General features: G+C 43.9%; 1 protein-coding gene across 1 annotated transcript in view; it reads left to right on the forward strand.

The window, feature by feature from the left end:
• IGF2BP3 (insulin like growth factor 2 mRNA binding protein 3) overlaps positions 1-24,183 on the forward strand; it is a 168,619-nt gene extending 144,436 nt beyond the window's left edge. The window contains exons 13-17 of the mRNA XM_084618393.1: positions 7,676-7,795; positions 12,686-12,760; positions 18,495-18,626; positions 19,833-19,946; positions 21,641-24,183. Of these exons, the coding sequence (XP_084474519.1) occupies positions 7,676-7,795; positions 12,686-12,760; positions 18,495-18,626; positions 19,833-19,946; positions 21,641-21,742 (543 nt within the window). The 3' untranslated portion in view covers positions 21,743-24,183. The remainder of the gene's footprint in view (positions 1-7,675; positions 7,796-12,685; positions 12,761-18,494; positions 18,627-19,832; positions 19,947-21,640) is intronic.

Raw genomic sequence — 24,183 nt, forward strand, 5'->3', positions numbered from 1 at the left:
TCTTTTTTTGTTCTTTTCATAGAAATACATAAAGATATGTCGGGATTTTTTGGCTTGTTCTTTTTACCTTAGTAGATGCCCCCCATTTTTGGTGCAGGACTCTGGAGGATTGGGGGCATTGTTGTAGGCCAAAACCTATGCTAAATCTATTCTGGCCTTTTAGTTAAGAAGGGAGGGAACATTGAATCTTAGACTGCACAGAGTGGAGAATGATTTCACTGGATGTAGTTCTCATGGTGTATTTGTAAGACTAGGAATTTAATTGTGATACCATCTCTGGGCTAGAGGTTCCTGAAAAACAGCATGACGAAGTGGCATGGCACTGAGGAAACTGAATGATGATTAAATGCCTAATATGAAAGATTGTCTAAGAATTCCAGTAATTTGCATAGGTAATGATGTTGGGTGGCTTAGTCATCACACTATGTGCTCATGCTTTTCCAATGGAGGACAGTCTTCCAATCAGTACAAGGATATTTGGTGTGGGGAAGTAGTAAAAATTCAATTTGAATCTGATGTTCCCCTGACTTGTCTGCACTATGGTCAGACCTTGTCAGGGGAGCAAGAAAACCCTCATCATTTTGACATCTGTGCTTAAAACAAACAAAACAACACCCACCCCCCACCACCACCAACTTCTTAACTTATTTATGTTGTAAACAAAAATGACTGGTTAGAAGAAATTAAATAGAAATGCTTCTCTCAAATACGATACCTGATGGTAAGATGCCTTTTATATAACTGCAGAGTAGAATTTGAAAAACACTGATAAATTAGAACATCACTCATTACAGACGTCTTCCTTTCTTCTCCCCTAGATTCTATTATTACTGTTCAAGCACCCGTATATATTCTAGGGCACCTCACAAAACTAGTAAACTGGTCCCTACTTTGAAAAGTTTGCAATCTAAATTTAACATGAGATGAGTGAAGGTTGTAAACAGATATGAATAAGGAGGGAGGAGAAGCAGGACAAGAGTGACATACAACACTGTTACTCGGTAAGGCATGTAATTATCGTGATCATTCATTTACCTTTGTTCATTTTGTTGCCCATCCTTCACTTATCAAAAGTGAGATGACAGAAGTGAGGTTTTAGTAGTGAATTGGATTTAGCCAAAGTAGTTTGAGGAGGAGGAATAGTGTTGCAGACATAGGGGCAACGTGACCAGATGGGCATGGAAATACTTATTAAAGAAGAGAATGAAGTTGGTTTCACTGGCAAGGCAGGGAGGGTGAGGGAAATGCTTAGGAGATCAGGTCAGAGATGTAAGTAGGGACTGCATGATGGAGGGTCTTAAATGCAAACTTATTGATGTTGCTTTAGATTTGAAGCACAGTGCAGGGCCAATGAAATCACTCAAAGGAGTGTTGGAGGTGAGTTGTTGAAACAACTTAATTTGTGGGAGAGATTATTTTGGCAGTGACATTTTGGATGGACTGGAGTGGGGCCAGGTTGGTATTCAAAGAAACCAGAGAATTGGAGAAGGCAGTAGCTGAGATGAAACATAGTGAGGATGAGAGGTGTGCTGCTTGGGTTGGAAAGGAAGGATTGCTGCTAAACTGAGTCCAATTTATGTAGTACTTTGATAGCAGTGGTTCTCAACCAGGGGTACGCAGAGGTCTTCCGGGGGTACGTTAGCTCACCTAGATATTTGCATAGTTTTACAACAGGCTACATAAAAAAACTAGCAAAGTCAGTAAAAACTAAACTTTCATACAGACAATGACTTGTTTATACTGCTCTATATACTATACACTGAAAATGTGAGTATAATATTTATATTACAATTGATTTATTTTATAATTATATGGTAAAATGAGAAAGTAAGCAATTTTTTGGAAATAGTGTGCTGTGACACTTTTTTTGTATTTTTGTATCTGATTTTGTAAGCAAGACATTTTTAAGTGAGGTGAAACTCAGGGGTATGCAAAACAAATCAGACTCCTGAAAGGGGTACACTAGTCTGGAAAGGTTGAGAATAGGAATAGGACTAAAAATGCTGATTTCTTTCAGCAAATTGATACTGCTTCTGAACTACCCATCTTCACCGAAGATGAGATCAGATTAATCTCCAGCAGTGACTCCAAGTTACTTTTCTAATTACTGGAAGGCTTAGTGGATTAATGATGAGTGAGTGGCGTTACCACGAGGTCTTTCACGGGATCTGATGTGACAATGAGAGAGGGAGTTCTGTTTCCTTTAAGTGATTTAACATGTAGTTATCTTACTGCTGATTTAAATTGAAATAAGCAGTTTAATATTCCAGTTGCCCATGTGCCTGTGAAGAAAAACATGTTAAGTTGTGTGTCATAGTTATCGGAAACAACTGGCAGAGTTTATTTTCATTCTAAATATGTCTATTTCTATACTCTTTACCTGGTCCTTGGAGCTGTGCCTAGAGGAGTGTATCCTCTCCACCCCCAGATTATAGTTGGCTTGTGTTTTATCAACAATGGAAAAGTAAAACTTGAAACAAGCATGTTTTTCTTCAAGTGCTTGCTCATGTTGATTCAATTCTAAGTGTGCGTGCGCCCACGTGTGTGGTCGTCAGAGATTTTTGCCTTAGTGGTATCCACAGGGCTGGCTGTGGTGCCCCCTTGAGTGCCGCACTCATGCGTCCATATATCAGGCACCGCTGTCTCTTCACCCTCTCAGTTCCTTCTTAGCACCCGTTGTGGTTAGTCGGAGCACCTTTCCTTGCATAGCAAGGGCTAGCAGTTTTGTCTCTTCTGACTCTGAGCCTTAGGACCTTGTAAATAGTTGTTTATAGTAGTTAGTGTCAAGTAATTAAGTGTAGTTAGAAGTTAGAGTCCCAGCGGGGACTTCGCCCCAGGTGGGGCATGCCCCGGTATCCAGCCTATGGCTGTAAGTGACCCCCACAGCAGCTGCCGCAGGTGCTTGGGGGCATCAGATGTGAAGGACAAGTGTCATAGCTGGGGGGGGAAATTTGACCCAGGACTCAGAAAGATCGGGATATTCGTTTGAGGACTCTCCTTATCGAGGCTGCCTTCCATCTGGCTTCCGAGCCGTCTCGCCAAGACTTGACTCCTACTGCCTACTGCACCGCGCACCCCCGGCACTGAGCTCCGCCTGGCGCTGCTCCCCATCGCCAGTGCCCAAAAAGAAAACTAAGAAGCACAGTTCCCTGGCACCGGACAAGAAAGGCCATGGGGCATCGGACAAACGATCCAGTTCGAGCCACCTGGCCGCTCGGGAGCCACGTGGACGTGCCTCCCCAGTCTGGACCTATAGCCCCTTAAAGGATCCACCACCGACTGCCAGGAGTGGCAGGCGACCCAGACTTGTGGCAACACTGATGCCTTCGCAAGCTTCCCCGGAGCTGAGAGAGCAGAAGCCTTCACCTGATCTGCTGGCACCGCACATGCCGCAGGAGGCAGCAAAGGCTCCCTACGAGGGCAAGCAAGCTGCTAAGACCTCCCAGAGGGCAGTGGAGCGCTGCTGATCCCCTGAGCCAAGCCCATGCTCTCCGTCTGCACATCACAGATCTCCAGTGTCGCAGCCCAGGCCCTCTTGGGCTCACCTTCGCAGGCACCACGTTCGCAGTCCCCACCATCTTGACACGGATCACTTAGGGGGAGGCGCTGGTCTCTGTACCACCAGCACTGTTTGCCCTCCTGCTGGTTGACCTCTTGACACAGATCTCCATTGCCTGCCCTGTGGGAGTGCTCCCCCTTACGATACTGGTCCCCTCCGGCCCCGGCACTGATCTTCCTCCAAACACCGGTCTCTGGCAGGTACAGTTAGCAGGCAGACACAGGCAGCAACGGCCCCAACGTGGTCACAAGTAAGGGATTCCTCCAGCATGGAAGGGCAATTTAGCCCCTTGCCGATACTCCACGGTGCAATTGGGCACCTGAGGACGCGTCAATGTCCATGCTGCTGCCTTGGCAGCACAGCTGGTGCCGGTGATGATGATGCCCCCTTCGCACCACTCATCTGCCGGCACCTCGGAGCTACAGCTGATGGTACCGGGCTCAGTGCATGAAGCACGCTCGGAGGTCAGGGTAGAGGAGACAGCACCCACCCCAAAATCCCCCCCTCCCCCCCGCCCCCCATGACAATGAAAATTGTCAAGGCCCTCTGGCAAACCCCATCATCCATCCCTTCTACCTCCAAAAGGGCCGAAAAGAAGTACTTTGTTCTGGCCAAGGGGTTCAAGTACCTTTATACCCACCCACATCCAGGCTCGCTGGTCATCTCTGCGGCCAGCCAGAAGGACAAGCAGTTCAACTCCCAAAAATAAAAAGGCCAAAAGACTGGGCCTTTTCAGGATAAAAATTTATTCAACAGCCTGCCTGCAATTCCAGGGGGCGAACCACCAGGCATTCTTGGTCAGGTATAACTTTAACTTATGAACTCCCTCCATAAGTTCAAGGAGTCCCTCCCTCAAGGTTTGGCTCAGGAATCTGGCATCCTGGTGGAGGAGGGTACCGTGGCAGCGAGATGATCTCTCCAAATGGCATGGGTTGCAACGAACTCAGTGGCTAGGGTGGTCGCTCTGGCGGTAGTCATGAGGCGCCACTCTTGGCTTCAGATCTCCAGCCTGTCACAAGAGATGCAGACCTCGATCCAGAACCTCCCATTTGATGGGAATGGACTTTGCAGTGCAGATGGATGTGAGGCTGCATGGGTTAAAAGGCCACTCAGGCCACTCTTCGCTCACTGGGTATGCATATGCTGCAATCTGCCCCACCTCCAAGGGCTTGGCAGCCTCGTCAAGGGTCTTCAAGGAGAAGGGATAGAGACACGAGCTTTAGTCATTACCACCCTCCTCCTCCAACTCACCCACACAGCCCAGCCCACCAAAGCATCCTGGGGGCCAGAAGCACTCATTTTGAAGGTGTGATCGAAAGCAACACCCCAGTCAACTCCCAGGATCCACCTTGTTCTTGCCTCTACCGTCTTCATCCTTACCATTTGGCCTGGTCACAGGTCACCTTGGACCGCTGGGTGCTGGACATAGTATCTCAGGGCTATACCCTGCAATTTTCGGCCGCCCCTCCATCCCATCCCTCCAATCCCTCTTCAGGGATCCTTCTCATGAGCAGCTCCTCATTCAAGAGGTCGAGAACCTCCTGTGTCTGGGGGCCGTGGAGGCGGTTCCTTGGGACATGAAAGGAAAGGGGTTCTATTCCCGCTACTTCCTAATCCTGAAAGCAAAAGGGAACTTCAGACCTATTCTGTAGAAGAGAAGAATGAGGGGGGATTTGATAGCTGCTTTCAACTACCTGAAAGTGGTTTCCAAAGAGGATGGATCTAGACTATTCTCAATGGTACCAGATGACAGAACAAGGAGTAATGGTCTCAAGTTGCGGGGGGGCGGGTGCTAGGTTGGATATTAGGAAAAACTTTTTCACAGGGAGGGTGGTGAAGCACTGGAATGGGTTACCTAGGGAGGTGATGGAATCTCCTTCCTTTGAGGTTTTTAAGATCAGGCTTGACAAAGCCCTGCCTGGGATGATTTAGTTGGGGATTGGTCCTGCTTTGAGCAGGAGGTTGGACTAGATGATCTCCTGGGTCCCTTCCAACCCTGATATTCTATGATTCTGGATCTGCGTTACCTCAACAAGTCTCTCAGAAAGTTGAAGTTTCACATGGTGTCCCTGGCTTCCGTCATCCCTTCCCTGGATCCGGGAGACAGGTACACGGCCCTCGACTTGAAGGATGCTTATTTCCATATCTCCATATTCCAAGGTCACAGGCTTTTCCTTCATTTCATAGTGGGTGAATGCCATTTTCGATTCTGCCCTTTGGCCTCTCATCGGCCCCGAGGGTGTTCACAAAATGTATGGTACCAGTGGCTGCTTACGTGAGACATTGAGGGGTCCAGGTCTTCCCATATCTTGACGACTGGCTCATCAAGGGCAGGTCTCGGGAACAAGTGCAGAGGAGCCTTGATCTGGTGTGTTCCACCTTCTGCAACCTGGGCCTGTTAATAAATGAGAAAAAATCCACCTTAAGGGTGGTGCAATGAGTAGAGTTCAATGGGGCAATTCTCGACCCCACGTGAGCCAGAGCCTTTCTTCCAGAAGTGCGTTTTCAGACCATGGTTCTCACCTGCCTGCAGTTTTTGGGCCACATGGTCAGTCATGCCTGGCTCCATCTTTGGCCTCTGCAAGCGTGGCTGGCCTTGGTGTACATCCCAAACAGTCACGACCTAGACCAGGTAGTCAGGGTGCCAGAGCATATCTGGAAGTCCCTGAATTGGTGGGTGGATCCAGGGTCGGTGTTGGAGAGAGTTCCCTTCTCAGCCCCGTCCCCGTCGCTGACCCTGGTCTCTGATGTTTCAGACCTATACATTGTTCTTCCAGGATAAAGTCCAGTTGCGACCGCACCCAGCGTTTCTGCCCAAGGTAATTTCCTAGTTTCATATTGGCTAGGACATATACTTACCCATCTTCTTTCCAAAGCCTCATACATCAGATGAGGAACACAGGCTACACACCCTGGATGTCAGGAGGGCACTGGCCTTCTATTTAGGTAGAACAAAGCCATTCTGTAAGTCATCTGAGTTGTTCATTGCCGTGGCAGACAAAATGAAAGATCGCCCATTATCTGCTTGGAGGATTTCATCCTGGATTACAGCCTGCATCCGTTACTGTTATGAGCTGGTGAAGGTGCCTCCGCCAGCAATCGTGATGGCACACTCGACTAGGGCACAAGCATCATCAGCGGCCTTCCTGGTACAGGTAGCAATCCAAGAGATCTGTAGGGCTGCTACTTGGTCGTCTGTCCACACATTCTTCTCTCATTATGCGCTTACCCAACAAGCTCAAGATGACGCTGGCTTTGGCAGAGCAGTGCTGCAAGCTGAAAGACCGTGAACTCTGAGCCTACTTCCATTGACACTGCTTGTGAGTCACCTAGAATGGAATCAACATGAGCAAGCAGTTGAAGAAAAAATGCTTATCTACCTTTCATAACTGTTGTTCTTTGAGGTGTGTTGCTCATGTCTGATATCCTGTGGTGAGATGGGATGGTCCTTGTGATTTTAGAAACTCTTAACCTTGCATTTAATTTAGAAACTCTTAACCTTGCATTTAATTTACTGTTTTGGGACCGCTGCCAAGACTCCAACTGTTACATAATCTTACACACGAGGGCTCATTGGCAGTTTTAAAGTTGGTTATTTATCATTCCAGATCACTCCTACGCAAAAGAAGCTGTAAAATGTATGTAACTCTAAGGCTTGTTATGCAATTTACGTGTCAAGGTCAGTGTAATTTACCTTCAAAATTAAACAAAAAGGAAATCTAGAAATAGTTCACTTATTTAACCTTCAGTCCATTTAGTTTTGCACACTTGCAACCATCTAATCTGCCCAGTCATAAACTGGAAAAACAGGAAAGTAGAGATGATAGGCAAAAATGAGACATCCCTTTAAAAAAAATCTCTCAATTACGGTCTTAAAGTGGAAATGTTAAAATCACAACTTTTTTTTTTTTAAGACTGAAAGAATCATCTTGGACTTGAATTGTTCTTTAATGTAAGATTGGATTTCATGATCTTCATTAAACATTTAAACTTTACAGGGCATCAAAGATTTCTCTCATTTCCCTGCATGTGTGCTCCATACCTCTTTCCTGTCAGTCCGATTCATAATGTTCAAAAACATTCATGACATATTATTTCTTTCCTCCTTCTCCACAGCAACAGCCCGAGTCTGAAACTGTTCATCTGTTCATCCCAGCCTTGGCGGTAGGAGCCATTATTGGCAAGCAGGGACAGCACATCAAACAACTTTCTCGTTTTGCAGGTGCATCTATTAAGGTACTATTAACTTGACAAGATTTCTGTCTATTCCACATGATACTTGCAGCAAGTTTTCACAAATAACATTCAAGTGAATCTGTATTCTCTCCTTCCCTGCACTCCCCACATTGAGTTATGTGATAAATGGTATATTTGTTTATAAATTAAGCTTTAAATACTGGAGAGATAAAATAATTAGAATCCTAATGTTTTCAAACCTCTCTTGAGGTGTGAAATATAAGCTATAAAGAAAGCTACCCTGGTGGTCTCAACTTAGAAAAAGCCTTTAGTCAAGCCTTAATGATGTGTTAAATACTTTCTTGCCATATTGTTAAGGCAAAAAACAGTACCTCTGAATTTTCTCTTTTAATAACAAATAAGTAAGGAAAACCTTTCACTACTGTGCTTTGTCTCCGGGTGCCCAATAAGGATCAGTCTGAGATATTAAGTTCTGGTGGCTCCACTCTGAAGTACTGGTGGTTGAAAATCCGTGCTGTGTATGCTAGGCTCCTGTGGCTGAACCTGTTGTTTATCACCGGGTTTAACTGACATGATAGCTAAAAGAACCAGAAGCTGCTGGATCCTTGTCTGCACTCAGGGGATAGCCCCAGTTCAGCAATCTGTGTATCTAGCTGCACAAATGCTGACCCCTGAACGTAGACAAGGCCGAGTGCATATACCAGAGGAACTAATCCAGGGATTAAGCTTGATTTAGTTCAGACAAAACAATCCTGGCTCACCCATGCCCACCTGTAGGGTTAGCATCAATGCAGCTCTGTCAATTAATGTGCTGGTACTATTTGGGCTCCCACCAGTGCTGACACGAAGGCTGTCAAGGCTGATTCCCCACTCTGGCACTTGGAGTGCAGCAGTGGAGGCCCACAGGGATTCTAAAAATTAATACTGGCCATTCCAGGCTTACATTAAACTCCCAAGGTTGCAGTTTCTCTCTGACCTTGGATGGCTAGATGCTGCCACCACCCAAATACAAAAAATCCCTTTGAAACCAGAAAGGCGCACTTGGGAATTCCTTCCTGTGGGGTACCCACTGGGGAAGAGCTGAGAAAGAAAAACAAAGGGGTTGATGTGGGACATTGTCTATAAAGCAGTTAGTTTGATTCAATGCATTATAAAATGTATCGAGAAGGAGGGCGATCTGGGCTCTATGATGTAATGTGCTTTTGTAGAGCAATATTAGAAGTATAGCTGATCACAATTAGCAAGGAGCCTCTTTTTATGAGTTTTTCTCACACAGCAAATTGAAATTCTCTAATAAGGAATGATTATATTTCTCGTGTTGACCATGGTGGTTTTGTTTCCTTGTGTGAAAATGTTGCCTCTCCAATCTCTGTTGACAAGCATAGATGCGTCTGAGTACTTTACAAGCCTCCACTCTGGCTTCATCCTTTATTGTAGGAAGTTTCTTGTCCAAAGGTAATTCTGACAACTCTGTGCAGGCTCGCTCGCGCTCTTGCTCTCTCTCTAGACCCAGAGAGCCCTGAATGTGGAAGACCTAGTGCAAAGTTTGAGGAGAGTGTGCAGGAGTTGTGGAACTCCTGCTTGAGTACAGCTCTACAGGGACTCACGTAGGCCCCATTTCACAGTGCATGGAGGGATGAGGCTGGTGGATCCATTATTACTTTGGCTGTTTTCCCCATCTCATTTCCGTATATGTCACCGCGTTAGTGGCAGCTGCTACAGCCACAGAGTTGCAGCTTGGCTTGTGTAGGGATGAGATTTTGACCAAACTATTGGTAGTACATCTGTTTTAAAGTGAAGATTGGTTGCAGCTGGATTCATGCTCTTCACTTGCCACAAATTCTCATTCTGTCACATAAATCAATCAAATGTTATTCCCTTGTTCTCAATTTACTTATTACCACTTTCCCAGCAACGAGGGATGTGGGGGCCAGGCAGCTGTGGAATCTGTGGGGGTGCGTGCATGCAGTCAGTGGGTCGAGACACATCGAGAGGTAGGGGTCTGTCTTGTTCTGCAGTGCTCTTTCAACAGGCATCAGATTTGGGAAGAGCAGGGACTGAGCATCCCTGAGTTGGGGAGCAGGAGTCAGGTAAGAGGAGGGAGGTCACTAAGTTTTCAGAAGCAAGAGAGGCTTGCACCAGACGGTGAAAATTTGCCTATTTTTAAAAATAATCCGGAAATCATGCTGCATAAATCTTGGTTATGAGGTGCTACAGGGAGCCCCGATTTTTCTTTATTTGTGTAGAAATAAACACACACCATAACAGTGGGCTGAATTTATTGCCCCACTTAAAACTTCTGAAAAATAACATCCTGTACTTTTGACATACGCTTTTCTTAAAAATCTTTGTTCTAATATTTCAGCAAAGTAGTATGTTCTGAATTATGAAACAACCTGTTCAATCTTACCTAAGAGTTTAAGGAACACTCGAGTAATTTTTAGATGGCGAAACTAGAAATCTGATTTTTTGTATGCAAGAATTGGGATATCCCTCTGTATATGGCTTTCTGGACCTGTTTTAGGTATGTACAGGATGGTGTGCATGTAAATATGTTTGAATCAGTATAATATCTACTTTTGTGCAGTGCTGAAGTTTATAGATCCAATAAAAATATTCAGCCATAAAATGGGATTTCAAGAATATATTTGAATGTACATGTTGCTGTTGGAGGGAATGTATAGGGATTCGTCTGTTTTTCATAGATGCTGTGAAATTTTAAATTAAAACGTCAGAGAAAACATTTGTGTATATAGATCTCCAACTTACACATTTCAAGGATAAGAAAGACAAAATTAACATTGAAGCTTTTGAATGTCCCCCCCTGCAGGCACTGTAATATTAATAGTGAGTGCTATTTTCTAGCCCCCAATGCTGTTTGTCTCCAGCTATACAGATAAAAGGGAAGAGTCTAAGATTTAGACTCTTCCATTCTGACCTGCAACCTCAAAGAAATTGTTTAAAAAAAAAATTGTAGCATTAAAATAATAAAAAATGAAAATGAAACAGAAATGAAACAGACTTTATAGAAAATACTTTTCCAACATTGAATACAGGGGTTAGTGGCAAAAAGGATACCCTGGTATGAAATATCGAGTCTGTGTACAAATAAGATGTAAAGTGTCTGCACAAAAGGGAAACAATCTCAAAGATGTCAGTCTAACTTGGACAGAAATTATCTTCTCAAGCTGTGTTCAGTAAGCTAACTGCAAAGGTGCCTTGAAATTTGGCACCATTTAAATACTTTATGAAAGTGCAAGGATTTGGTCTGACTGTTCCTGCTGTTGGCGCATTTCCTATTTTGGTAGCTTAATAAACGTGCTGCAGTTATACCTGTATGTAGCTATAAAATAGCTAGTTAGATTACTGGAATTAATGTGCAAAGTAAATAGCTAGTGTGTGTTGTATTCTCCAGTGTAGGATATAGTGTGAATGATTGTTAACCAAATTTTTGCTAACTATACTGGAATTGGAAAAGGTTCAGAAAAGGGCAATAAAAATGATTAGGGGTATGGAACAGCTGCTATCTGAGGAGAGATTAATAAGACGGGCACTTTTCAGGTTGGAAAAGAGACGGCAAGGGGGGATATGATAGAGGTCTGTAAAATCAGGACTGGTTTTACTCCTTCTCAGAACACACGAACTAGGGGCCACCAAATGAAATGAATAGGCAGCAGGTTTAAAACAAACCAAAGGAAGTATTTCGTCACACAACGCACAGTCAACCTGTGGAACTCTTTGCCAGAGCATGTTGTGAAGGCCAAGACTACAGAAGGGTTCACAAAAGAACTTAAATTCACAGAGGATAGGTCCATCAACGGCTATTAGCCAGGATGGGCAGGGATGGTGTCCTTAGCCTCTGTTTGCCAGAAGCTGGGAATGAGTGACACAGCATGGATCACTTGATGATTACCTGTTCTGTTCATTGCCTTTGGGGTGCCTGGCATTGGCCACTGTGGGAAGACAGGATACTGGGCTAGATGGACTTTTGGTCTGATCCAGTATGGTGTTCTTATGTTAACCACAGTTACGTAAAAGTGATACATGATGACTAGTAATTTGTTTGAATTAAACTACAGCTGTTAAAGATGAAAAATGTCCCTTGGCTGTTGGCAAAGATGAAGTCCTGTACTGCTTAATACATTACCTGTTCAACACTGGCTATGAAATACTAGCTGCAGCAATGGAAATGTCAGTTGTGATAAACAAAGGATTCATCCACAATGTCAGAAGCTGGGTTAAATTATTTAATGCTATTGGAGTCTGGGAACAACACTCACAGAAATCTTATTCTATGATGAAATGAACTATTGAAGACTCTGTAGGCGTCTGTGGCTCAGCCCTAGTGGAGCTTAATTTTTTTTCCAGAAGACAAAAACATCTGTGTATCTCACAATCTGGAGGACTGTTTGGATATTACCAGCTAGATAGGTTGGAGCTTCCTTATCCTGATCCTCCAAGGAAAAGTCTTGCTAATGGGAAGAGTTTGTTAGAAAAATGTCCCCCCCCCCCCCCCTCTCTCTCTCGTTAGGATGTGTTTGATGGTAGCGAATAACATTAAAAATCTTGGTTGTTCAACCATGTCCTTCCCTGGAAAGCTCTCTCTTTATACTATGTACACACTGTCTATGAGATTTTACCATGGGCTACAGATCTTTTTGAGTGGCTATCCTTTTGTTTCATGCTCATGATTTTTCAGCAGTAAATTTGTGACTTAGCCATTTTTTCCGATAACAGTACATTCATTTAAAGAAAACAAAAAAACCTAGCATGACCAAAGCTTAATGCTGCTGGTATAATGAATGATTTTGCACTTGTGGCAGAATGGAACAGTTTTACTGAGATGGAAAAGTTCTTCCTTAAACTTAGCTTGCAGTTAGGCATCTGTCAAAACTAAGAAGCTGTGTTAATCTGAACTTTGTGTTCCAGATAGCTCCTGCTGAAGGACCAGATGCCAAGCTCAGAATGGTTATCATCACCGGACCTCCGGAGGCTCAATTCAAGGTACTGTGTATGAAAACTTCCATCCCATTTGTCAATTTGTAGTGGGCTTTGCCCTGTAGGAGGAAACATACTGAAATACTTAACTGGAATGCACCATTTTACTCAGAATTTTAATAAATTGTTGGTATGCAGTGTAATTGTAGCCATGTTGATCCCAGGATATTAGCAGGACAAGGTGGGTGAAGTAATATCTTTTATTGAACCAACTTCTTTTGGTGAGAGAGAGAGAGAGATCTCTAGCTACACAGAACCCTGTGCGTCTTGAAAGCTTGTCTCTCTCACCAACAGAAATTGATCCAATAAAAGATATCTCTTCCACCTTGTCTCTCTAATAAACATGTTGGTCAAATCATTCCTGTATTTTCTCCCCCCCTGCCCCGTCCTGCCAAAAGAAAAGTCATGAACCATGTGGGTAAAGAAACATATTAAGGGCCACAGCCCTTAAAGTTAGTGGAAGTTTTGCATCATTTCATTGTGATCAGAATTTGACCTTATAATAATTGCACACAAGAAAAAATAACCATATGACACCCATAATGGCAAGTTACTAATTATTTCTAGATAGAAATGCCTTTTTGGGCAGCTTTTCGGATGAGTGGAATGATTCTGATTGTATTTAAAATTACGCTAGGATGCCCCAACTATCATTTGCCTCTGTTAAACATATCAAATGGTTGAGCTGCCTTCCGCTTGAGCAAGGGTAACAGGTGAGTACGATATAAGTGCAGATACCAAGTTAATTTCAGTTGGAGAACACGAGGTAAGAGTGGATCAAAGGCTGAAATAGGTCACTCTGTCATATAGCAGCCTGATTGCTTTGCAGGTAAGGCCTGTAGCAGTCGGAAAAGTCACTCACAACTTCACATCATTGCAGTGCCGTCTTGCTCACATGGGTTTACAGCCATGCTTGTCCTTGAGTGTTAGTCCCTCTGTATATTCCACTGTGGGCATGCACGCACTGTATGCGCTTGGAGTTGGAAAATTCTTGAAAGCAGTGATTGTTGGTCCATGCACGTGTCCTCCTTTCCTTTGTGCCTACAATCAAGGAGATAAGGGGTAGAATGGACTGACCCCTGTTCCAGTTCCTTCTTTCCACCGTGTCGCCTGGGTCAGAACCTCCAGTGTCCAGCACTTTGTCTTCCTTTATTCTTCAATCTGCAAATATATAGTAAATAGTTTAGAATTTTATTCTATAGTTTGTTTTATAATTACATAGATTCCCTGTACTAGGGAACTCTGCCCCATTCTCCCCTCCAATTACAAGTACTGGACTATGCCCAGAACGCTGGGCTTCAAAATCTTTGCTGCTTGCCTGTGCTCCTTCTCAGTCCACGACAACCATCAATATTGCCTCCGGGAGGCTCACCTCATGGCAAGCAGCAGTGTCTGCCACTCTTTCCCCAGTCATACTTGTGAGGGTCTGAAACTTCATCTTCAGAAGTACCTAATGGAGAAAACAATGAGGCTGTAGTCAGACCCAGGCCAGGGGAGCCCCCGTATGTCAGCCTGGCTCAGCAAGGAGTGCACCTTCTGCCACGAAGTCTGACTTAGCAGCTAGGGAATCTACTCCCACAGATCCGCTGTTTGGGTCTTGTCAGGAAAGCAGGGAGTGTTCTTATAAACACGAGAGCAGATCCTTCTCTAAGTCCACTTCAGAGAAGTCGGATACAGCTCTGCCCGAGTCAAGCAAGTCTTCCTGCTCAGACTTAGAACGGGGTGGACAAACTACGGCCGGTGGGCCACATCTGGCCCATCAGACCATTTAATCCATCCCCCAGCTCCCGCCAGGAAGCAGGGTCAGGGGTTTGCCCCACTCCAGCCGGGGAGCGGGGTCGGGGGCTTGCCCCACTCCTCGTGACTCTCAGGAAGCAGCCAGCATGACCCCCCTCTGACTCCTACATAGTACGCAGAGGCATGGCCAGGCGGCTCTGTGCGCTGCCCTGTCCGCAAGCACTGCCCCCTTAGCTCCCATTGGCCGTGGTTCCTGGCCAATGAGAGCTGCAGGTGTGGCGCCCGCGGACGGGGCAGCGCTCAGAGCTGCCTGGCCACGCCTCGGAGCTGGAGGGGGGACATGCATCCAGGAGCCACTTGCGGTAAGTGCTGCACCCCTGAGCCCCCCCAGTGCCCCAATCCCCTGCCACAGCCTTGATCCACCTCCTACCCTCTGAACCCCTCGATCCCAGCCAGAGCCCCCTCTTGTACCCCAAACCCCTCATCCCCGGCCCGCACTTCCAGCTGGAGCCCTCACACCTCTCCCCCATACCCCAACCACCTGCCCTGATCCCCCTCCCACTCTTTGAACCCATTGGTCCCAGCCTGGGGCCCCCTGCTGCACCCCAAAACCCGTGTCCCCAGACCCACCCCAGAGCCCTCACCTCTCCTCTCTCCCAACCCAGAGCCCCCTCCTTCACCCTGAACTCCTCATTTCTGGCCTCACCCCACAGCCCTCACCCCCAGCCAGAGCCCTTCCCCCCAGTTTTGTGGGCATTCGTGGCCCACCATACAATTTCTATACCCTGATGTGGCCCTCAGGCCGAAAAGTTTGCCCACTCCTGACTTAGAATGTCCCAAGTCTGAGTCATGACAAGACAGTCCACAAATCCAGGGCTCGGTTGGTACCAGACCACAATCTAGTAGCAACTGTGTGTCCGGTAGCAACTAAGCTTAAACACCAGGAACTGATGGTACTGACAAAAGGCAACCATTGGGAGCCTCAACCAGTGATAGTATCGCCTCTGCCTTGCCTGACTGTGGTGCAAACTAAACTGTAAACACTACCGCTCCATTGGTTTGGGCGGACAGGACCCCTTGCACTCCAGGGAGAGCAGACACTTACATTACACCTGATGACATTTTTGATCTCCCTGATCCCCAATCTCCATTGTCATCAGGTCCTTCCTAAGGAAGGTCTTGACTCCACCAGGAGATGCAGCTAATGGGAGGAGTCTGTCCCCCATTATATCACCCAGCCATGGTTTCTCTCTGACAAAACTGTTGGTACCACCGATAGATCCAGAATCTGCATTTTCTTTCTTTAGAGGCTCTAAGGCTATATCTACACTACAGCTTACGTCGGCATAACTTTTGTCGCTCAGGGGTGTGAATAAGCCACCCCGAGTGACCTAAGTTACACCAACATAAGTTCTCATGTGCACAGTGCTATGTCAGCAGGAGAGCGTCTCCCTCTGACATGGCTTCTGCTGTTTGCAGAGGTGGTTTTATTGTGCCAGTGGGAGAGCTCTCACCAGATGTGCTGTAGCAGTGCAGTTGCATTGGTTCAGCTGCAGCACTGTATGTGCAGACATGCCTGAAACCAGTGGTTCTCAACCCTGGGGGTACGCCTACCCTGGGGGTACGCAGAGGTCTTCCAAGGGCATACCTCAACTCATCTAGATATTTGCTAGTTTTACACCAGGCTACATAAAAAGCACTAGTGAAGCCCGTACAGAGTAAAATTTCATACCGGCAATGACTTGTTTATACTGCTCTATATATTCTACCATAATGTAACGTGCATGTACACATTGTATTAGACATGCGTTTTATGTCAATTACTGATGTGTGCAAGTAAGTTAATTACATTGAAGTTGTCTTACCTATGCAGTTGCGATGTAAAAATGGATAGTTGTTGCGTTGGTTTTTTTTTAAAATGAGTTGCTGGAAGCGGCGGTAATAGTGACAGTGGCTTAAGATTTTCTTCAAAGCAGTGCAGGGGATTTAGTCAAACATCTTCCTTAAATGCCTTACACTGCTTTGAAAAATCTCAAGCAGAAGAGCGAGATTGAATGATTTCTACGGTTGGGCCTCAAGTTCCATGCCTTCTGATGTGTGCTTGTGAGTTTGAGACTAAATGTCTTTCCACTCAGGTAGTTCTTCCTACAAAGACAAATCTAGTCCACATCTTTTTCTTTAGATAATTTGTTTGACAAGGGTTTAAATAGTCTTGTATGTTAAGATCTTGAAGACAGGTCCTGGATTTATCCAGCTATGAGCTGCTTTCAAATTAGGATGATATGGTAACTTCAGATTCCTGGCTTTTTGGCTCTGTTATGAAAGAATGTAATTGAAGTCTAAAGCAATGCCTCTCAATCTTTCCCTACTACTGTACCCCTTTCAGGAGTCAGATTTGTCTTGAATACCCCAAAGTTTCACCTCACTTTAAAACTACTTGCTTAAAAAAATCAGACACAAAAATGCAGAAGTGTCACAGCACACTATTACTGAAAAATTGCTTACTAACTCACTTTTACCATATAATTATAAACATAAATCGATAAGACTATAAATATTGCACTTACATTTCAGTGTATAGAGCAGTATAAACAAATCATTGTGTGACATTTTAGTTTGTACTGACTTCACTAGTGCTTTTTATGTAGCCTGTTGTAAAATTAGACAAATATCTAGATGAATCTATGTATACCGCCGGTTGAGAACCAGTGGTCTAAAGCACAAAGCAAATTCATGAAGTTTATCTTCCCCTGTTGTAGAACAAACCTTCATGGGAAATGGACAATGGAGAAGTTTACTTGACTCGTAATTTTGTGTCTCTGAAGTTTTAAAAGAACAGAAGGTTTTATTTGGCACATTTTAAGATGTAGGGGTAGTAGAAACAACATAAAAAAACCCTGCCCTGATTTCTTTCCTACCCATCACTTTTTGTGTTCTAGTCCTGCTGTGTACTGATGTGATTGAGAAAGGGGAGGGAGGTAATGTGGTAAATGGAAAGTCTCTATGACCTTTAATATACATCTCTTGGAGATCCTTTCCACCACTGTCCCATTGGACTCATTTTGTGATACAGCATGGGAAACGTCAACCTGATGTTGAAAGGCATATGGTGTGGAAGAGTAATCTAATATTTCTCAAGATTGCCTGTGAATGACAGGGAACAAAGAAATAGTTGCTTGACAAGCCACTAGAATTAGTATATATCAACTCAGAGAAAATTGGAAAGGTAAGAGATTCAGCTTTCCACCTGTAATGGGCAAACCCTCCTGCTTTATTGTCTTATTGCCCACCACTACTACGTATCCAGTACTGCAATAGGGTGATGCATGTTGGTTAAAGTGACACAACTTCCAAGGTGCCACTCATCTCTATACTGAGAGACTTAATCTCCCACATGAAAAATCAGAGCTAACCTAAAGTAATATACATTGCATTTAATTACTTGGTAATTAAATGTAAAGGCGTAAAACCTGGTGTAAATTAAGTCTTTGTCATGTGGTTTTGCTTTGAATTCACCATCCTCTGGAGGATGAATTTCAGAAACTTCTACTGCGTAAACCAATAAACTCCTTTATGTTCACCCTGGTGATAATAAAAACATAACATCTGGCACACGGTTGTCTTCCCCCTTTGATTCTTTACTGCTGCTTTACCTCTAGAGAGAGACATTCTAACCATAATTCAAATGGCTGGATTATTTTACTGGAAAACAGTAGAAGGTTGTTCATTGTTATGCCATTACTTGATATTCATTGATTGCTTGTCAAGCCTTCTTTCAGGGTTTAACTGTGGTATCTTCTAGTTAGGAATCTGAACACTCCATTCATTTAAAAATAAATTACCAACTACTTTGATAAGAAAAAATCTTTTGCATTTGTACATAGTAGATTTGCGCATTTGTACATAGTCAGTTTCCCTTTGGGTGGGTTTTAGTTTGCTTTTTAAAAGGTGACTTGATTTCAGAATGATGCTGTCCCTTTAAAAATATTAATTACTTTTGCAGGCTCAAGGGAGAATCTATGGAAAACTTAAAGAAGAAAATTTCTTTGGTCCTAAAGAAGAAGTGAAACTTGAGGCTCATATAAAAGTGCCATCCTATGCTGCTGGTAGAGTTATTGGTAAAGGAGGCAAAACGGCAAGTACTTGAGCAAAACCTAAATAATGGGACACAAGAAATCTATTTGAAGGACATTCAAAGTGTAGAATCTTCTCTTTAGCTAATTCACATTTTAACTCTTTGCATGTTAATTTCAAGCCTGTATGCTATTTAAACTTATTTCATTCTTTGGGTTTTTCCTTTCTGCAGCCTGCAATTCAAGTTGGGTCAATTTAATAGAATTGCCTCTTTAAAAAACCACAGGTGAACCACTGCACCTGCATGGATCTGCTTGTCAGTTGCAGGGCTTAAAATGGAAATACAGTGGTTCTTCCATTCAGAATAATAGATTCCTAATTAGAGATCAGATTCTGTAAAGTCTTTCTCGTTCCAGTAACTCTATTGACTTCAATAGGATCAGTTGCTTGAGTAAGGGTTTACAGGATCGTACCCAGTATGTATCAAGCGGATGGAAAATGAAAACATTGCTGGGCAAAGTTTTCCTGTGTGAAGCACAAATAGAAAATTTTGCTTTCGCCGTTGAGATGTCCACTGACTGTGGAGTGCAGAATTTCACCCTGTTCTAGGAATGGTACTACTTTACTTTGACCTGCTGCCACTGCATAAAAATTAATTCTGTGAGGTACTGAATATCCTTGAGTCTTCCATAGATTTTTAAGTCCAGTAGGGACCACTGTGATCTAATTTGACCTTCTGGAAAGAAACTGCACAATTTTCACCAGCATGGATCCATCCTGTGGCATGGATCCATCCTGTGGCATAATGAGGCGTACACCCCACCTACTAAGAGGCAGGTGACTTGTACTGCACTGCTACTATCCCATCAGACCCAAAGGGAGTTGAGGATTGTCAGGATTTTAGCCCTTCTTTAGAAATCCCCATGGGAACAAACATACAAGAGAGCTGGCCTTGAAGATGGTGCGTATGCAGTAGAAACTTTCTAGGGTGATGGGTCTGCAGCTGTCTGTAGCTTAATGTGCGCATTTTGCTCTGTTGTGATGTTCACAGGTCTATGCACCGTGGATTGAGCACCCTCCATTAAACCCATGATGTCATCTTTAATACAGTAAATGGTTAGAGCAATTCACTTAGTCATCATAGAGCATTTGAAGGAGTTTACCTTGCCATTATTTGCACATTCAGATAGCCAAGTATTTTTAAAAAATTCTCATGAATTAAAGATGGCTGCATTTTGCTGATTTTTTTTTTTTTTTTAATTTACAGGTAAATGAGCTTCAGAATTTGACAAGTGCAGAAGTTGTTGTCCCTCGTGACCAGACACCTGATGAAAATGATCAGGTTGTTGTGAAAATAACTGGCCATTTCTATGCATGCCAGGTAAGCAGGTTACGGTGATGGGAGTAGTTATTGAGTTGGAGTGAACTCTAAACGTATCTGTGAATCTTAGGTTTACACACACCACACAGATCCCCCAAGGAATAGTTGCTACTACAGTAGAACCTCAAAGATACGAACACCAGAGTTCAGGACTTACTGATCCACCGGTTGCCTTCTGGAACCAGAAGTAATCAGGCAGCAGGAGAAACACACGCAAAAAAGTGGGGAGCAAATACTTCACTGCCTTGGTGCTTTAGCGCTGGGGCTCAGGGCTTCAGCCAGGAGTGGGGAGCTGAGGGCTTCTGACCCTCGGGAGCACCAGGGCTCAGGGCTTTAGATCTGGAGTGAGTGCTGAGGCTTATGGCTTCAGCCCGGCTCCGCTCCCAGTTTCAGCTACGCTTGGGGCTTCAACCCTATGGCTCCGTTCCCATCTTCAGCCTCCCAGTGGGTGCTGGGACTTGGGGCTTTAGCTACGGGGGGAGTGCTAATCAAGGCCTATGTTTGTCATTTTTCTAATTTCCCCAAGTGCTAATTTTTGAATAACATTTTGATAAACTTTGTATACTTCCTTCAATGTGGTTTTTCTTTCTATGTTTGTATTACGGTAGCATCTAGGGGTCCCCATCAGGGCCCCCTGGTGCTAGGCAGTTTACACAAGGCAATAATAACTAAAAAAAAAAAAAAAAGAGAGAGAGAGAGAGATTATTGCCCAGACAGTTTACAGTCCATATGTAGAGCCCTGCATGAATACAAAATTTGTATCCGCAAAAATGCTCTGTGGATATCCGCAGATTTGCATGGCTCTAATAACATCTCCACAGGTCACTGCACACCAATGACGCAGGGCTGTGCCAAGCCCCCAACTCCCCACCGTCCCCTGCTTCTCCTCAGAGACCACCTGCTCTGTCACCCGCTGCACCCTCCTTCCCCTCTTCGGGCAGGGAGGCTACAATCCTGGGTCCTTGTGTGCAGCGCCGCCCGCTCAGCCCTACACAGCCCAGGTGGCTCTAACACACGCAGACCCGGCTGGGACAGACAGCAGCAACAACTTCTCTCCTCACAGCGCCCACATTTGCCACCCACTAGTTCAAAGTACAAAGACCACCTCTTTCAAAATGGCACTTGGCTCACTGCGCAAGAGCACATGGTCGTGCTCCCATCTGGGAGTTATGGTTTACCTCCTCTGTCCGAGCCAGCTGGGGACTACAACTCCCAGAATGCCTAGCAGGCTATTGCCACATATTGCAGCCCGCTGCTGCATGATTCAGAAAGCCAAGCTGGAGCCTGAGGGCTGGGAGATAGCCGCTCCGTTCAGGTGTGTGTATGCTGCAGTCAGAGTTCCGTTCCCGCCTCCACCTCCCAGGCCCCTCACACCTTCTGCGGTTGGGGCCAGAGCGTCTGCCTCGTCCCCTTCCTGTCCATTACATCATCACCCTGTTTTCTGTGGGGAGATCGCGAGAGCCCTGCATGGATACAAAATGTGTATCCGCATCCAAGCCACGAGCTGCAAAAATGGCCCATGGATATCCGCGGATTTGCAGGGTTCTGTCTGTATGATGAGGGACAACGGGTAAATACGACAAACAAATCATGGCAGGTGGAAGAAAAGGGCAAAAGTAACAGTGAAATGACCAAGTGTAATATAACAAGGAACCGTTGCAGCACAGCAACATCTTTTTGTTTATATCCTGCAGCTTGCCCAGAGGAAAATTCAGGAAATACTGGCTCAGGTAAGAAGGCAGCAGCAACAGCAAAAAACAGCGCAAAGCGGACAGCCTCAGCCAAGACGAAAATAAAGGTTTAGGGAATGGCCCATCAGAGACAGATGCCAGACCAAAGACAGACTGTGTAACAGACAGGTTTTGAACACCTGTTGGAGTTGTATGCAGAAGCTTCACCAAGCCAGTCACCTGTTTGAGGACCAGGCAACCATTGAACGCTGTCTCTGAGAATGTATTCTTTAGGCTCTCTCAAACTTTTGAAACCCAGCTTTAAAATAAGGACCCCTTCACTTCCCTTTTGTTCTATTCTCACAATTTAACATAAACTTGTTAGTCTTTTTTATTGTTCTTATTATTCCCCAGCAATTTTAGAACTTGGTTTAATGAAGCTTTCTCTTCTGAGTTCACTGGTTTAAAAAAAAAGAAAAGGCATTGCTCTTATAGGCCCAGTTGTAAAAGAAGAAACACAATTGGAGGGTGGGATTGGGGCTGGGGTAGGGTTAGCGCAAGGGTATTGACAAGAGTTTAAGTGTTAGTCCCCATGTTAAACAAGTGGCATTTTTTTAAAAATTTGGTTGCATTTTTACATAACACTGCCATGAATAACCTAAGGGAAGTGTTGAATGGTGTTGGCCAGGGCATAAAAAGATAAATATGCATTTTACTAAACTACCTCAGGCATTTAGTACCTCAATGAGAAATTGTTCCTTTTTGCGCTTTTTTTTGTATACTTTATAAAGCTAATAGTTCTTGAGCATTTTATTTTTTTAAAAAAAAATTAAAATTTGATCAGCCACCAGCCAGGAGTACTACAGAATTAGTGGGGGTGGGGGTGGGGCTATAGTAGGATACTTCTAGCTGCTGGCTGATGGGAGTAAGATGGAGAAAAAAAAAAAGTCTAACCTCAGATTTTCTGAGCGTTTCAACACCATCATTTGTTTAAAAAAAAAAATTCAGTGAATGTTCAAAACATAGCGAATGATGCCAACATTCTGATAGCAGCAATGCCGTTTATTTTTCTTTTAAGATGGGATGAAAAAGTTTGACGGTACTTTTTTGGGAACAGATCAAGGAAGTGATGGCAAGAGGCTGGGGTTGAGGGAAAAATTAGGAGACTGAATTTTTTTATTATTTTTGTGCTACTTTGATTGAATGCATGAACCCTTTGTGCCTTTGACCATCACTACCTAATAATGCTACATGTAAACATTTGCAGCCCATTTGGACTTTGCCATTCTGTTCAAAGAGCAAGCTTCATCTTCAGTTTGATAGAACACTTGATCTGCTGGAGTAGTTTCAAGGCTGTATGGTCTCTGCTTCCTGCAGGTCGCATCATCCTGCTTTCAGTTACCACGATGGGGGAAGGTCAAACACTGTTTGATCGTGTTTAAAGATAAGGAAAGGCTAAGTTTACATATCCAGCCGCTGTTATGGGCCACACTAAGCCACTTTGGAAGGTTTTAAACGATATAAAACAACCTCTAGTCTGGCTTATATAGATGCAGCAGGATTTATGCACATTCTGCAACCAACCATTAAAGGAAGAGACGAAATTGTCAAAAGGCAGGGATAACAGGAAAGCTACCAAATTTTTTAATTTCAGAATGTAATTTGAATAATGATTGTGGTAATATAACACATTCAAGTTTCTACAATAAACTTCAGTCTACCTCAGTTTTAAAGATGTGGCAACACATGGTGCATAAAGACTGCTGTGTGTGTGCGCGTGTGCGCCTGTATGTGTGTGGTCTACAGAGCCATGCTATTACCTCCGAACCTTTTTTTGTGTGTGATGTTTTTGTGCATGAGATGATCAGAATCACCATGCTGCACTGATTTGAGGGGCACAACTAGCAAAAACCTTTCATCATTTTGTTGATCTACCTCTTAGATTCATATTGAAATAGAGGCATTTCACATAGCATAGATAATTTTCCCAAAGATCATTGTTGTACAGATTAGATAATTTTGAAAATGGTCTGAAGTGTTTTTCCTGCATCTCTTCTTTACTAATTGGTTTAAAAACCACAAACTTATGTTGTAGTTTTAGCAGAGAAAAATGAGGGGTTTTTTTTCCTTTTTTGACAGTGACCATCTAGTCTTTAGGAGAATTTTTTCTTGCAATGAATTTGAAATTACTGAAGTATAAAAAGTCATAGCATTTTAATTTTTGTTGAGGCTTAAGTCTAAGTCCAATTTTCCTTTCTTAACATTTGAGAAGGATTTGACTTTATTATTTTCCATAAAAGTTATTTACAAATAGGCAATGCATTTACATTTGCTGATTTAAATACTGTCATCTCTCTTAAATTTCTATACTTAGTGTGGTAAATCATGTTCTTATTTTCAATTGAGATTTGGTAATTTGGAGTATTTGGGAATAGCTAGAAAGTAAATACTGTAAATTATTTCAATATCCGCAAAGTATGGATCATTTTTTCATCTGTAATGTGCCCCCCAACGCAGCTCCACTTGCCAGATGCCTCTGAATGGAATAAAGAGTTTAACTCCTATCA

The sequence above is a fragment of the Lepidochelys olivacea genome, assembly GCF_965140295.1.
Source record: "Lepidochelys olivacea isolate rLepOli2 genome assembly, chromosome: 2".
Lineage (NCBI taxonomy): Eukaryota > Metazoa > Chordata > Testudines > Cheloniidae > Lepidochelys > Lepidochelys olivacea.